This window comes from Melanostigma gelatinosum (assembly GCF_949748355.1).
Source record: "Melanostigma gelatinosum genome assembly, chromosome: 1".
Classification (NCBI taxonomy): Eukaryota; Metazoa; Chordata; class Actinopteri; order Perciformes; family Zoarcidae; genus Melanostigma; species Melanostigma gelatinosum.
In genome coordinates this window covers 15,083,736-15,099,129 of record NC_136634.1, presented here as the reverse complement: position 1 = coordinate 15,099,129, position 15,394 = coordinate 15,083,736, and the positions used below count along the sequence as shown (strand labels likewise).

Sequence of the window (15,394 nt, the reverse complement as noted above, 5' to 3'; positions counted from 1 at the left end):
GTATCGTTGTCTTATAATGCATCTCTCATATATACACTACAGGTCCACAATGAAGTGAATTGATTGCTTACTATGAAACCAACAAATCTCCAGAATCATCCTTTCTGATCATTAAAAATGTGAGAAAATTCAAGAGGTCAATGTCGCTTATGGTTCTGGATCAGTCAAATGACCGTATCAGGCATTTAAAAAGGTCATTCGGCGTTTGAAGTGTTTGCAATGTAAGGGGTGTGAAGAACTTGCAGATTGAATGTTATCCAAAAGCAAACAAGTGCATGCGCAGCCTTGTGTAGCTGAGGTTTCATTGTGCTCACATCAGGAGCTGTGGGTCAGGGAGGTTCCTGCAGGGTCGGCCTCTCTCTCTCTGGGCCTTGGTGAGCTCTGGCACAGCCCTTCATGAAATACTCCTGTCAAGCTACAAGAGTTATCGTAGCCCTGATAAGAGCTTCACTGCTTTGCTTCACCACAACAGGAGCTGTGAACAATCGCCGCTGTGCACTTTTGCCTCATGACATTCACAGCCCGTGTGTGCAGTCGCTTACATTTGCATTGGCACACGCCTTTACAGTTAAGGGAGCCTTTCACGAAGAGAAGGTTGGATGTGTACACTCCTGCAGATAGCGAGGCAGGGAAGACTGTTGCGTTCAAACAGGTTGCAAGTCACGGTGCTAACATGTTTCAGCTGTCATTAGCTGAGCTTTGATTTGTTTTAATTCTCCACAGCTCAAAGAAGAGGCTTTAATGTCAGACTACGCCGGCTGTCCTGTGAAGTTATTGTTTGCAAGAGAGATTTAAGGGAGAAAAAGGGAAGCGAAAGAGCGAGAAACAGAAAACGGAGGGTGAGAAAAAGGGAGAGGATGTGGGTGGGGCACACTCATTCCTCAGGGCCAGTCGATCTTTCCACGCTTGTTCTGCAGGCTCGGAAACCAGAGTGCACCTGGAACCACCGAGGTATTTCACCTTCTGCTGAGGCTTCCAGCTCAGGAGGAACTACAACCCCAAAAACAAACTGCTGATGGCATTTGTTTTACACTGCTGTGTGAAAAGCAGTTTCCATCACGCCTACACACAGCCTCGAGTATGGAGTCAAACTGACAGTATAAGATAAGACAAACTTAAAGAAAAACAAAGCAGTGGTTCCAAAACTATTAAAGGTTGAAATGACGCAGGAAGTGTCTTCTAGCCTCATGATAAATTGAATATGTTTCTGAGCAGTCAGCGATCCCCAAAAAAAGAAGAGTAGTAAAATGTCTGAACATTTTAATATAAATGGTATGTTCTTTATTCTTTCCTGTCCCATTACTTATCTTGTGGGCCCCTCAAATTTAAGATATGACCCATTGAGGGAGTCCTGGGCCCCAGGTTGGTCACCAATGCTTGAAATGATGCCCTGGTGACTGAATCTGGCAGGAAACTCCAAATCAAAGTGTGGCTCAGATCTCTTCTAAACGTGGCTGCTGCACTATGCTATATTACGCAAAAGGGATGGACACAAAGCACTCAGCGTAGAGCTGGTTTACTCCTTTACTCAAGTCAGGTCACTGAACTCACATACAGACGAAATATCTGTAAATGCCTCCGGGGTGAAGGTGAGGAGGAGTGAGCAGCATTAACAATCATCAGAACTCCTTATCAGAACTTCAAATGATTGGAAACATGATACATTATTCTGCCGAGGACCTTCCTGACACATCCTCACGTCGCCCCACGGGTCCCCGGACCCTGCTATGGAGACCACAGCAGAAAGTTCTGCTTGTAAGCACCAGCGCGTGTCTACCTGGGTAACACGCTGCTTTGCATTCCGGTTACATTTGCGAAAACGTGAAGAGTTTCCTGAGAAGCAGCAGTTTGCGCGCTGACGGGCCCTTGGCCTCAGCTCGTTTGACTGAAACGGTTTACAGTGAACGTGTGACGCTAGCGAGAGACAGCCGCAAAGTGAAAGTATTAAAGCGGATTAATCCATGTGGACTCCCCAGTGAGCAGAGAGAGTACGAGGCACACATGAGGAACTTACCCCAAAGTACTGATGAAGCCATTCACCGAGCCCTCCGCGTAAAGGGACACAATGTCTCCGATGTGAAGAAAACTGGACCTGTGCTCTGACATTTTCACTCAATAGACGTTTTAGAGATGTTCCGGTTTCTCCATTTAAAAAAAAAATACTGCTACTTCTTCTCTTCGGGGGGGGGGGGGGGGGAGTAATCCACACGTTACAGCGTCTTCAGATTCACCTTCATTGTTCCAGCTCTACATTTCAGCAAGTCGATTGAGGCGCGCGGGCGGTGGGGGGGGGAGCGAAAGTGCAGGAAAAAAAGAAAGTGGTGTCGTTTGGTTTTTTTGAAAGACAGCGCTGTGTTTTGAGACTTATTCAACTTCTTCCTGTATGTCAGGCAGCTACCGGAGGCTCTTCTTCTCATCCACTCCAGGGGGAGGAGACTGCTGCTGTCAGCGCTTTGAGCGAATTCCGTTCAATGACGTGTTTTTGTTTTTATTCTGAAAATGCATTCAGAAAATACAGCTGTACTGTGGGTAATGTTTTGGGCGATCAAAAAGTATCATAAAGTCAGTTTAACAACAGACTACCGACTTGGTGTTTCTATTGGAATATTACTTGATGAGGCTTGTGAATATAAAGACTTATTCCCTTTTTCAAAAGTGTTCACACAGTCAGCAAAACACAAGTCAATTTGGACTAAACTGTGGATCACTTTTCATTGCTTTGGCACACAATTTGCAATGTGGTGAACAAATCTTTCACAATTCCTAAACAGTTTTCTCCCTCAAACTCAACCACCAGCAAAGCTCTGCGTGTTGTCTCCATTTTGCACGTTTACATATAACAAAGTGTTCAGTGTACATAACACAACTGTAAACTGGACTGCAATTTGCTACATTGTGCTACATCTGAAATAAATAAATAAAATTGCATAAATTGCTAATTGGGACATACAACCTCTCTCTCTATATATCGATATATATATATATATATATATATATAGATATATATATATATATATATATATATATATATATATATATATATATATATATATATATATATAGATATATATATAGATATATATATAGATATATAGTGTTGTCTTGTATCCCTGCAATTATTTTTATTCTGTGTGCTCAGAATCAGCCTTCTCTCTGCAAAAAATGGCAAATAAACAAATAAAGCTTACTGAGATACGTTGCAGCATTTCTGATTAATTTCCGTGAAATATACTGTAATGTAGAACAATCTAATAAGAAAGTGTCCTTATTGTTGTCATGGAATCATGCTTTTTGTAAAATAAATGTTGCTGATGGGAAGTAATTGTTCCGCTGGGCAGGTGTGGTTTGTCGAGTCATTTCTTTGTGACATGTCGGTGTGTTCTCTTATTTTATAGTCACAGTAGTTTACAGCTGAAATACAAACGTACACACTCCATTTACTCAAGTTCTGTTCATAAGTACAACTGTGAGGCACTTGCACTCTACTTGGGTATTTTATGATAATTTATACTTATACTCCTCTAAATGTCTCAGAATATTGTAGTACATGGTCACTTTTTAGGATTTTACATCTACAACTTTAGAGATGAGTGAGAAAAGTCTAAACCAGTAGTTTCCAGCCTATTTTGCCTGTGGCCCCTTACAAAGAACAGAGCATTGTTCAATTAAGCGCAACCTCAACCAGTTACAAAACAGTAAAATGCTGCTTGCATAAATATGTCAGTACTATAATGTCATATACAATGATATGCCATAGCCTATTAGTCACAGCCTATTCGTCATTTTTCAGCAGAATGAGTAGTTTTACTTTTGATATTTGATGTACATTTAGTCAAACGCCATGCTTTCTCACCCCTGCTTAAGTAAAAGTGCACAAGTATTATCAGCTAATATATTTATATTGTTGTATTGGTACTTAAGCAGAAAGGTTCTGAATATTTTATTCTGTATTATAATGAAGGTGGTGATTATTTTTGCTGATGTTGAAGACTAGCAGTGTTTTTGTGACCGAGTGTTGGCTCTGGACATTTCCATGTAATTACCTATGTTGACGCACCAGGGGCCGCTAGAGGTCAAACCTCACTACGTCATACAGGCAGTCCCCATTAACTGACCTACACCGCCCTCTAGTGTTCACTTCACTGGATCAACAGGTAATTCTGCTGCTCTCCCAACTTTGAGTTTGTGTTAAATACAAACAAACGGACCAGAAAGGGCAATTTCATGTGCCAACGACAGGTCCCTCAGTCATATTCACAGTGACACAAAAAATGAATCTTCAAACACTATTGGAATAGATATAGTGGCATAATGGTGGAAGGAAAATGCCCTGAGAGCTCTGAAAGAGTTGTTGATTTATAGCCTGCTCCTCCGTCACAGAATCCTGCTGAACATTTATGCTGTAAAATGATTTAATGTTGGTACAAAAACTGGTATACTACTGCATGGAAGTAGCATTAAAGCATCGATGAGCGGAGTCATTTTTCACAATTCCGCTAACCAATAAATATTACTGTCTTGTACAGTCTCAATTTATTATTTCATATAGTGAGAGGAAAAAAAAGCACAATTAAAATTAGCTTTATTGGCATGACTGTAACGTACTGTAGTAATGTACTGTAGAATGTAAATTGTTCAGAATTAAAGAAACAAATACAATGGATCTTCACATTACTCCACTATATTCACCATGACAGTGTATTTTTTTGCTGATATTTTTATTTTTTATTTTCACACAAATATAAATACAAAGCTATCAGTTGTCAGTCCTGAAGTGTGTGCGTGTGTGTGTCAGTGTATAGCAATAACAGAAATATCAACCCAAAATCAGCACCTGCAACAGACAACCAAAAGACACAGGGACATCTAGTGTATGGGAGGAGGAGGGACGCCTACAGAGAGAGGGAGAGGGGGAGAGGGAGAGGGAGGGGGAGAGGGAGAGAGAGAGAGTATTGATGTTCCCATGCAGTCAGTGCACAGTCGCACCTTTCCACCAGCTCCGGACAATGAACCGCTCCACTCCCTCCGCCGCTCCGCACTGCACAGACCTGTTTCCTCACTCTTGTGTTTTGTGAGACAACTGAACACCGTCAGAGACTTTCTCCCTCTCTCTCTCTCTCTCTCTCTCTCTCTCTCTCTCTCTCTCTCTCTCTCTCTCACTCTCTCTCTCTCACTCTCTCACTCTCTCTCTCACTTCACTTCACTTCACCGCCATTCGTTCAAGTCGTCGCGAGGCGCCGGTGTATGTAAGTAAACCTGACTTCTTAAATGTTAACGAGCGTCTTTCACACAGACGATATATTCAGCGCAGTTTAATACCGCTGTATACTTTATTCATACATTGTTTCTTTTTTTTTTATAGATAACGTTATATCTTTGTTGCCTCGTGGTCGTGGATGTGCCGAGTTAACAGCTCGCGCGGCTTTGAATAAACAATGTCATCAACCCAATATGGTGGGGGGGACGTTAATAACACAGACAGTGTGGTGTCTCCAGCTACTAAAAGAGTCTATATCAGTGGAACAGAACAGACCATAGTCTGAAATAAGGGGCATGGCTTCTTTCAGTTCTTTGTGTCTCACATCACATTATTACGACTTAAATTGACACACTATGCTGTTACTCTACCATTAAACATGTGTTGCATTGTTACCCTATTGACCACGTCTACGCTACCTGGTTCCACACGCTGTCAGACACACTCACATATAGATGTGTTGATGCTTACCAAACTATGTACTTTAACTTTTGAAGGATACTTCGCTGCCAACTGACCATTTTCAACCCAGTTCAAATCCCCTTACCGGAGATTAGGGGGCAAATTGGGCCCAGTCTGCCTCGTTTTGCTTGTGAGTATTGACACATTTTCTACTCTTTCCCCCCCAGAAGCTTGAGAGGTGAACGGTGCTGGAATGCAACAGGATTATCATCTGACCATAACTCAGACCACTAGATCACACGTTCTCTGCTGCACTACAATGCCTGTGAGGTTATAATGTCTTCGCTGCAGCACGTTATCCGACAGGAGAAGGACCAGGACGTTGAGAATAAACTGGGCTGGAGTTACATCGAGTGGGTTGAAAATGAAGTCGTCACCACAGGTGTGGCGAATGCACAGACCCAAACGGACTGGGGGCCTTTTCAGCACAAGGAGTGTCAGACCAGCAACCCGGTCATAATGCACATAGACCTCACGCGGACAAACTCCAAGTTGAGACATTCGCCCCTGGGGCACACTGACGGCCTGGTGGCCCCTTTCATCCAGTTTGACCGGCAGGCCCCAGCCCGCATCTCCACGTCGCCCACGTTGAGGAGAATGAGGAGCACCAGACGCCCTCTGATGGATCCTGTCATGATGGAGAGCACTGAGGAGGAGCCGTCCCCCATGAACCTCTTGTCCCCAGTACACAGAGTCAAGTCTCCTCTGGCAGCAAGCCCCCTCTCCGATGGAGAGAGCTGTCACGACCACCAGCTCATTTCATCCTCCGGCCGACAGAGAACCAGATCAAACAGATCAAAGACTTTCGAAAACGGTATCGCTTCCACAAGACAAGAATGCCAGAGTGCTCATCCTACGGTTATTAAACATTTTGGATTCCCTGATAGCGGAGTACAGGTGAGCTTTTACCAGTTGTCTGTGTGATTTTTAATTTGACGCATTTGTAATAATTCGATTCACCTTCGGGTCATGTGCTTTAGTCTGGCTGAAATGGTTACACATTCCTTCCTTGTGGAAGTCTTCTCTCCCCTCATTCTTCCTCACCTCCTGCGGTGGTCGCTCACAATGCGAGCTTTTGACAGCAAATGAATCAGCAGTTACATGCACTGACAGCTCTGACCAAGCCCACTGCCTTGGAGAACCCTGGGAACTAGTGCGCTCCTTGGGCCCCTATTCGCCGCAGTCAGCAGTCACCCAATAATGGAGGGGTCAGTGAGCGATGGAAAAAGATAATGGGGACATCTATTCATCAGCTCGTGGTATTCAACCGAGCACATTCTCAATAGAGTCCCGGGCATTCTCCTCCAGATATCAGAGACCTTTGAATCCAAGCGACCACTTAAAATGCCGATTCAAATTTGAGCTTCTTCGAAAGTGATATAGCGGTGTCGTTAGCGGTGGGCGGTCATCGCGCCCTCTATTTGATGCCGAGTGCACGGTGCTCATGTGGCTTGTTAATAGCATAATAATTACAGCTTTGGAAACTTCAGAGCATGAAGATATGAAAAAGTAAATGAGTGTGTAAAACTATCTGATCGGAGTGGTTTTGATAACACGCCGGAACTTCAAGAGCCAGTTAATTGTCAAGAAGTCGTTCATCTTCTCAGCACATTTTACTGTAGTTTATGTTTTACGCATATTTTGATGGAATTGTCACAAATTCAAGTTTTCTGTCCACTGATGCAGTGTTTTCCTCTTTTTGCAGGAGACAGAGCTTTGTCACAATAGGTAGGTGTACTTTGGACTGTCTGTGTGCCCCGTCATCATGGCCCAAAAACACAGACTTCACTCTCAAGCTTGTGAGAACATGTTTGCATATCAGGAATGTGGTAAAAACATTTCCTGTAACCGATAAGCCGGACAACAGTTTTTTTTCTTTTTCATACATCTCTAATTTCCATCTTTAACCACAGCGTCTTCTCTCGGCCAAAACGGTGTCGAATCATTTGCTTGACATGTTAATTTGAGCAACTACATCCAGCACCGTGCGGTGCCATGCTTTCTGTGCTCAGGACACTCGTGAGCGAGGATGGTTGGACCTTCGGTTCTAAGGAGCCCATTGTTCATTCATTATCGCTCATGTCTTTGTTGATGGAGCATAAGCTTGGTGGGTTCAAGTTTTGAGAGTCTCATGGTTATGTATGGGCCAGACGAACCCTCATTAAGGCTGTTTTCTCTCACTGCCACCCACACCCCTCCTAATGGGCTGCCGGGCTCTTCCCCTCACTGGATAATTAGGCAGCTATTGTCCCTGTACCGGGGCCCTGCGAGCCATTGGTTGGGACAGTTTTGTTTACGGGCATCATTATCTCTCTTGTTGTGCGGGGAACAGAACATCTATTTTCACAAGTGCTCTCAGTGGCAGAGAGGCTGGACACAGGGAAAGCTTTCTGAGCGGTCACAAAGCAACAAGATGTCATTGTGAGGATGCTGTGGAACCAACTGCAAGGAGGCACTGACCTGGTTTAGAGGAGTAATCGGGCCTTTCTTACTGTCCCATTACCCCCACGCATCCTGTACAGTGCTCAGGTGCTGCTGCTGACTGATTCAGCCCTGCCTGCCTATACATTGATCTGGAGTTGTATCGGTTTACCGGGGAGAGCAATGAACAGTTGGTGCTTTCACAGTTCAACAAAAGTGTCCTGGAGGGAACAAAACGCACCAGTGTGCTCCCGTTTCTGTTGCAGACTAACTTACCCTCGTAGTGTACAGGTGGGAGTCATGGAGTCATGTGGCCTATTTGTGCTTTCAAGTTAGTCTCGTTTGCTTCTTGTGCCGGCACAGCAGCCCAAATGCAGCTACTGTTTGAGGGGATATTATGAGAGGAGATGTAAAGGATAACAATTCAGTCTAACAGAGCAGATTTTACAGATGATAGTAGACAGAGACAAACCAGTACCGGCATTGTTCCCCTTGCTTGTACTTCTGCTCCACCTCAGTGTATAAACAGGGTGATTAGCCCTCATCTGTATGCCCGCCGTCCTCCTGGTCCGATCATGTCCTGATCATGTGTTTAGAACCTACCAATGGATTCTATAACTCAGACTTTGTGTCATTATTGCTGCTTTGTCAGATCATTTCAAATCTACTTCTGAACTCTAGACAAAGGCAAGACCCTGAAAACAGTTAGTGAAGTGAAAGGGCAGCATGCTGACGCAGGTCACTGACCAGCTGCCAATCAGTGTCAGCGGGCTGAAAGTGAACCGTTCCAAAACCAGCCGGTCTGGTTGGCGTGCGTCTTATTTCTGCTGACTGTCTTGTTCAGCGTTGGGACAATTTGTTTTGCGGTTGTCGGAGTCAAGCCAGTCGGCAATCAAGTTTGACCACGTTTAGAATTGTTCTATTCGTGTGACAAATGTATTCAAGCCCTTCCAAGGTATTTAGCGGCTACATTTAGGCTCAGCCTCACCTTCATAACATAATTCAATTACGCTTTCAGAGTGTTAATCAAGTGTTTTTAATTTCAACACTTGAACGTTTGGCTTTACTTTCGGTAACCGCTGAAGTTCAACAGCAGCGGATAAGTCAGAACGCTTGAGAACAGAGGCTGCTTGAGCTTTGCCTGAGGCTAAAGGGCAGCTCTGTGTTTTTCCAGCCACAGCCATGCCTCAGTTACTTACTGTGAAAAGGAAACCAAGAGGATTATAACTGGCACACACTGACAGCTATCCTCGCATAAGCCAGGCACACAACACTTATCCTTTATCATTTCTTGCTACTCGTGTTAATCGCCTGTCTGCTGCACAATGCCGATGGTATTTCCGTGGTATTTCATCCGTGTAAAAGACAAAAGGAATTCAGTTATTTCCTGTGGCTTTGCGCAAAGTCCATTCTCTTTGTGCTGTATAACATTTACAACAGAATAATAGTAGTTCTTGTAGCAGTGAGTGTCAAAGGTCCAATGAAGCTGTTTTTGAAAATATGGAGCATTACTACCAGTTTTAACCTTCGTGTGTTTGTCAGCCAAAGACTAACAGCTGTTCACTGTTCCCTCAGCCTTCAGGAAAGGAGACGGAGCTCCGTGGTGGTCAGCTTGCCCGGCTTGGACGTTTCACCGGGAGACCTTTTTGTGTCCAATGGAGCAGCTGACATATTAAACGGTTCAAACTTCTCTGGTCGAAGTCTTTATTGTATTACATTACATTATATATATATATATATATATGTGTGTGTGTTTCAATGGTATGGTTTCTGGCTTTGTGAATCAAGTGGCTGATTTAACCCTGTCACTTGATTGACGTCCCCTCATGTACCGATCGGTGTAGCTTGCCGTCGGTCAGCGTGTAAATGGACCTCGGTCCTGAAGAGCAGAATGAGCTGTGATGCTTGGCAGTAACCCGTCCTTGCATGTTGTCATGGCAATCCAAGCAACATGTGAGCATCAAAGTTTGGTTGCTTCTCGTTCTCCATGAATGAAGGAAGTGGAACTTCACCAAAGAGTTCCCTTTGTTATTGATTGCTTATGGTACTTTTGTAAACAGTCCAGGTGTCGAGTCAGGAGGTTTAGTAACCTGGTTGGACTTTTGTCATTTTCACTCATGAGTTGAATTAAAGTTCGATCATGAAATTCCATGCCAGACTTTGGAATTTGAATGAATTGCATATTCTGTGTGTGTCGGTGCTTCAAAGGATGCACATTACCAGTGTGTCTGTTTTTCATGCAAAGCCACATATCATGCACAACACATACACTATATGTTCTGTCGCTTTGTGAGGAATTCAACCTCTCATTTTGGCAAAAAAGGAAGTCCACCACAGTTGTAACCCCAACACACTGTTTTGTTTGTTTGATTCTAATCCCATCTGTTGCACAGCACACATTCTTACATGATCTTCAGTTCATAATCCCTTTTTTTAATGTTTCTTTGCACAGATACTAAGAAGTCAAAGTGGCCCTTTAGGCGTAGTACGGTAGGTGTTTGTCAGTTGTTGTTGTTGTGTGTGGCTGGTGGCAACGATGTGCTTGTGGCTTTGTGTTGCACTGTTTTAGCAGTGGGCAGTTGGTTTGGACATTGTTCTCTGACCCACTTCCCAAAGCAGATTAATGTGGTTCCTTTTATCCCTTCTGCCCCGCACAGCTTTTGTAATTGTTCCACATTTTAAATGCAGAAGCAAACTTGTCCGTTTTCAAACGTCGTTTTTTCAACATCGTCATATGGAGAGATAATAGAACGGCTGTGCAAACATGTCCTATTCTTTGATCAACACGCATCAATAACTGAAAGACCTATTCAAAATGTGCTCAATAGAATAACTTCTCCCTTCACCTTTCAGACTAAAGGGAAGTCGCAGACAGGCACAGCATCAGATATTGAAAAATATCTCTCGCCATCTCAGATTCAAGACTGGAGAAACGCTGATCTTCAGAAGTATAAGGTGAGAAGTGAGCACTGTCGGCAGTAAAGCCCTGAAGCATCCGGACTGTTTGTCATGTAAATCAGCATGTTGATACTGTGCAGTGACTTCTAATGCTGGCAAAGTCAGAGTTTGAACAAAGAGATACAGATTTGCTGTCCAAATAGACAGGATGGCAGTTTGAGGGAAGCTCCTGCACCATTCACGTTCCGCAAGAACCAGAATTTCTAGGCAGCTACCAGTCAGTGTGACCCTGCACGCGTATATAAACAAACACTGACATTCGGCTGAGTGAGTCAGGCTGGTGGAACTTTACAGTGACAGAGTACGCAGTTTTAATACCATCACATGTTCTGAGGGATTAATAAGAAATGTCTCATGTTCCAGTCTTTCTTAAGAGTTATTTAAGCATGGATTCGTCTCTCTGTCTGTGTGCAGGACTTCTCTCTGGCGGAGTTTCTGCAGGACCAGTCTTCTCAGGTCAGCGCTGCCTCCGACCCTCAGGGCTTCAAGAGACAAGAGGCCATCTGGGAACTCTTCACCAGCGAGTGTGTTTACTTCCTGGATCAGCTCATGGTTCTCAAAGAGGTGACGGTCCAAACAAAGCCTCAGAATGCACACTCTCACACACACACACACACAATTAATCGACCAAACCCAAATGAAACCCAACGCCTGCTGCTTTGTGTGTTTGGTCTTGTCACCGCATTCCTGTCTGCGAGGTTCATGTCACAGTCTCTTCACAGAGTGAATTAGAAATTCAATGCCCGCACGACAGATGAGGGTATTCTCTGTCCGACTGCTCTTTTGTTGCTTTCAGGTGTTTTTGGCGACACTCACAAACCTGCAGATGAGGAGCTGCCTGGCTGATGTCGACTCCTGGAGGCTGTTTGCGAACCTCAATGAGCTTTGCCTGGTGAGACGTGATGCAAATGAACAGCATGTGGCCTGTTATTTTTAGGTGTGTTATGCAAACAATTACAAACAGCAGCACCCTTCACAGCGTTATAATACCTCTTGTTTGTTGTGCAGCATCAAAAGGTGGAATACAGTGAAAAAGAAGCTCTAAATAAAAAGATGTATTATTTATTTATGAAAGCTTTATCTAATCAGGAAAGCACCGATAACGAGTGAGAGACTAACAACATAAGACAGAGAACACAAGAGACAATATGTGATACAATCAGAATCAAACAGAAAAATCATAAATGATATTTGTACAACAGCCTAAATAAAACAACGGGACAACCTAACAGCTGTCTTAAACCTGTAAAGAGTCTAAAACAACGTCTTCATGCGTGACATGCATACTGTTCTTATTGTTGGCAGATGGAACCGGGGCAGATGATTCGTTAATTTATTATTAGTTACAGTAGTGGTCTCAGACACTTAATAGAGTTTTTTAATGGGGAATCAACTCACTTTTTGTTTGTTTCCTTTAATTGAGAAAACTGAAGTGCGTTGCACCTTGTGCCACAGCATTCTCACGGTTACACTGCAGTTACCTGTGTGTCTCTTTGTGTCAGAGCTGCGTTGTTTTATCTGTGAGAAACAGAAGGCGTGGAACTTGAACGTGACCGAGGTACGACGGCTGGGCGGTGATACTTGACACTGAGTGTTTTTCTGCTGCAGGTGAGCTTTGGTTTCCTGAACAACCTCCTCTGCGTCATCAAGGACACGTTGGAGATTCCGGAGGGTGGCGGGCCCATCCTGCTGGAGCTGCTGAGCAAAGCAAGTGTCACTCACAAACACGCCGACTCGGCCTGCAGTCGCGGCTCAGTTATTCGCTCAGCTGTAAAACTCCACTGATAAGACGATGAAGATCAACTTGTCTAAATGTATGCTGGATACGTGTGCACTATATTCAGGAGTGCAAGAATGTGAAGCGCCACAAGATGTTTTATTTAACAAACGCATATCACACATTAATATATTTCAGAATACAACATCAATAATAGGAAATCACATTTGCGGCTTGCCCGGTTCAGTTTCTTCTAAAGAAAAACATCGACACAACAATCCAGATCAGCAATCCTAGTTTCATATTTAGTTCTTTGTTAATGAATCATTTTGCTCCAAAGATCAAGGAAAACAAATAGAAACCTCTTCATCTCACTGTTCAATAATGCATCACGAGAAGCAGCTGGAGAATATATTTCACACACAGGGCCATTTCTGTAAATCTTGTACTTCTTTTTATGATCTGTTTATCTGCAGCTTGTTGGCTGATATGACCAGACAGTCTGCATCCTGGTGTTTTTATAACCCTCCTATCTGTTTGGCAGGCTTTCCAGGAGAGCTTATGTCACTGCCTGCAGAAGTACTGCCTCAACTACTCCACAGCTCTGCTTTATCTGGACAGCCTGAAGCCCAGAGAGGACTTTGGATCTTACGTGAAGGTACCGAGGGCGGCCAAATTGTGTGTGTGTGTGTCAGAGCGGTGGCGAGGACACGTGTACTGTTAAACAAGGCGGCAGGCAGAGCTGTAAAAACGTGTCAGAGAGGACACACACAGCAACATCGCAGCCTAAACAGCAAACAACCAGTTCAGTGTCACCAAGGCCTGCAAAAGAGGGGAATGTGACCATTTGTCCATTGTGTAACCTTCCCCATCATCACACTCATGTATTTCTTAGGCTTGTATTTTGGTCTTAAATATCACTCTTTTCTGTGCCCCCCCCCCCCATTACCCCTCTTGAACCCCTCTGACCTTCTTCCTTTTCCCACCGACAGCCCTCCTCTCACCCTGTCCTCTCTCTTTCTCCCCCCTAGTGGTGTGAGAGGAACGAACAGTGCCGGAGGCTGCAACTGCGTGACCTGTTGGTGGCGCCGTTACAGAGGCTCACCCGATACCCTCTGCTGTTGCGGAACATCGAGAAGAGATGCCAGAGGGAGGACGAGGCCGGAGGCCTGCAGGATATAACGGAGCAAGTGGACACATCGATATGTGAGAACCCTGAACCTGAACTAAAAAAAAAAATGCATCACTACAAACTCTTATTTACATAAGACAGTGATGTTTTTTTTACCACCTGAGCATTTCACCACTGCCTTATCAGCAGATTCTCACTGACTGTGTAAGCACAGTGTCGGGTTCGAAGCTCTTTTCACCTGCTGAACATCCCACTGAGCTTCAAGTGTCACACGTCTCATTTATGTCATTCAGCAGCTCACGACTTGTGTGTTTCATCATTCCGGTGTTTTGACGAGCAAAGTAAGGGACAAGAAGCTTGTTAAGCAGATAGTAGTTTATCCGTGTCAGGCGAGCTTGTGAGCAAACAGGCTCCATGTTTTGGACAGCAGCCCTGACCGTTTATTCCTCAAAGCATGCTGTAACTAGATGGACAGGCTGTGGGAAATGTGCTGCAGCACTGCACCTCAATTTGAATTTTTATTGGATTGAGCAAATATCCGAACAGAAACCGAACGGTGTTGGCTCACAAATACTTGACTGCATACTTTCATAAAACCATTACAAAAGCACGGCAGAGCAGCACAGGTTGACACGGAGTGTCATCGCCGCGGCTAAGAGGTGTAGGGCAATGTCCTCTGGGTGTGTGTGTTTACTGTAAAGTGGCGTAATCGCTCACGACACGGTAACGCCCGTATTCAGCAGGCAACCATCACAACACAGGAAAACACAAGACAATAAAGTAGCACTTAAGAACAATTTATCTGTCATTTGAAATATAATCTGTTATTTATGTGACTTAAACACATGATTATTTTTAGAAATACTACTGAAATTCAGGAGTCAGTTGTTTTTCTTCTATTTGTGTCCGTCTTGATTGAGAGGATGCCTCTCTGCTTCCAGGTGATTTAGAGGGAAAGGTGAAATGGCTAGATAACTACCAGAAGGTGAAACAGCTGAGAGACGCCGTGGTGTGGCTGCCTGTATGGGAGAGAGACAAGCGTGCCGTCGTCCCTGAGGTCTGTCTGGTTAGCGGTGTGTTTGTGTGTAAATTTATATTTGTACGTCTGTGAGAGCTTTTGTTGGCAGACCACCAACACTTCATGTTCCAATAGATTTTGTGTGCAGACAGGATGGTCCAATCATTTATCTTGCTGTCAGATATCATGAAAAGCAAAGGAAGCTGTTCACATTTTACACCGCAGTGTGTCATCATTAGCTATGTTAGCAGCTCAGCTCTCTCAGTATCGATCCACGTGGCAAAAGGCCAAAATATTTTCCTCTTACCTGACTGACGGCTTCTCTTTCAGAATCTGAAACATCTCTTAAAGGCCGTCACTCTGGAGAATCTCATTTCTCACAGAAGTCTGCTGCATGAAGGGAAGGTGGTGCTCACAGGTGTGCACAGC

General features: G+C 44.1%; 2 protein-coding genes across 3 annotated transcripts in view; one reads left to right on the top strand and one right to left on the bottom strand.

The window, feature by feature from the left end:
• Positions 1-2,144, bottom strand: part of itpr2 (inositol 1,4,5-trisphosphate receptor, type 2) — a 48,225-nt gene extending 46,081 nt beyond the window's left edge. Inside the window, exon 1 of the mRNA XM_079270306.1 lies at positions 2,015-2,144. Within this exon, the coding sequence (XP_079126432.1) occupies positions 2,015-2,106 (92 nt within the window). The 5' untranslated portion in view covers positions 2,107-2,144. The remainder of the gene's footprint in view (positions 1-2,014) is intronic.
• Positions 2,145-5,892: 3,748 nt separating this feature from the next.
• plekhg7 (pleckstrin homology domain containing, family G (with RhoGef domain) member 7) overlaps positions 5,893-15,394 on the top strand; it is a 10,519-nt gene continuing 1,017 nt past the window's right edge. The window contains exons 1-12 of one of the 2 annotated variants that reach the window (XM_079278699.1): positions 5,893-6,616; positions 7,425-7,447; positions 9,716-9,819; positions 10,593-10,630; positions 10,994-11,095; positions 11,513-11,662; positions 11,895-11,990; positions 12,707-12,805; positions 13,360-13,473; positions 13,847-14,021; positions 14,889-15,004; positions 15,296-15,383. In XM_079278699.1, coding sequence (XP_079134825.1) covers positions 5,996-6,616; positions 7,425-7,447; positions 9,716-9,819; positions 10,593-10,630; positions 10,994-11,095; positions 11,513-11,662; positions 11,895-11,990; positions 12,707-12,805; positions 13,360-13,473; positions 13,847-14,021; positions 14,889-15,004; positions 15,296-15,383 — 1,726 coding nt within the window. In that variant the 5' untranslated portion in view covers positions 5,893-5,995. Of the gene's footprint in view, positions 6,617-7,424; positions 7,448-9,715; positions 9,850-10,592; positions 10,631-10,993; positions 11,096-11,512; positions 11,663-11,894; positions 11,991-12,706; positions 12,806-13,359; positions 13,474-13,846; positions 14,022-14,888; positions 15,005-15,295; positions 15,384-15,394 lie in introns of both variants that reach the window. The other variant, XM_079278698.1, reaches the window with a different exon arrangement.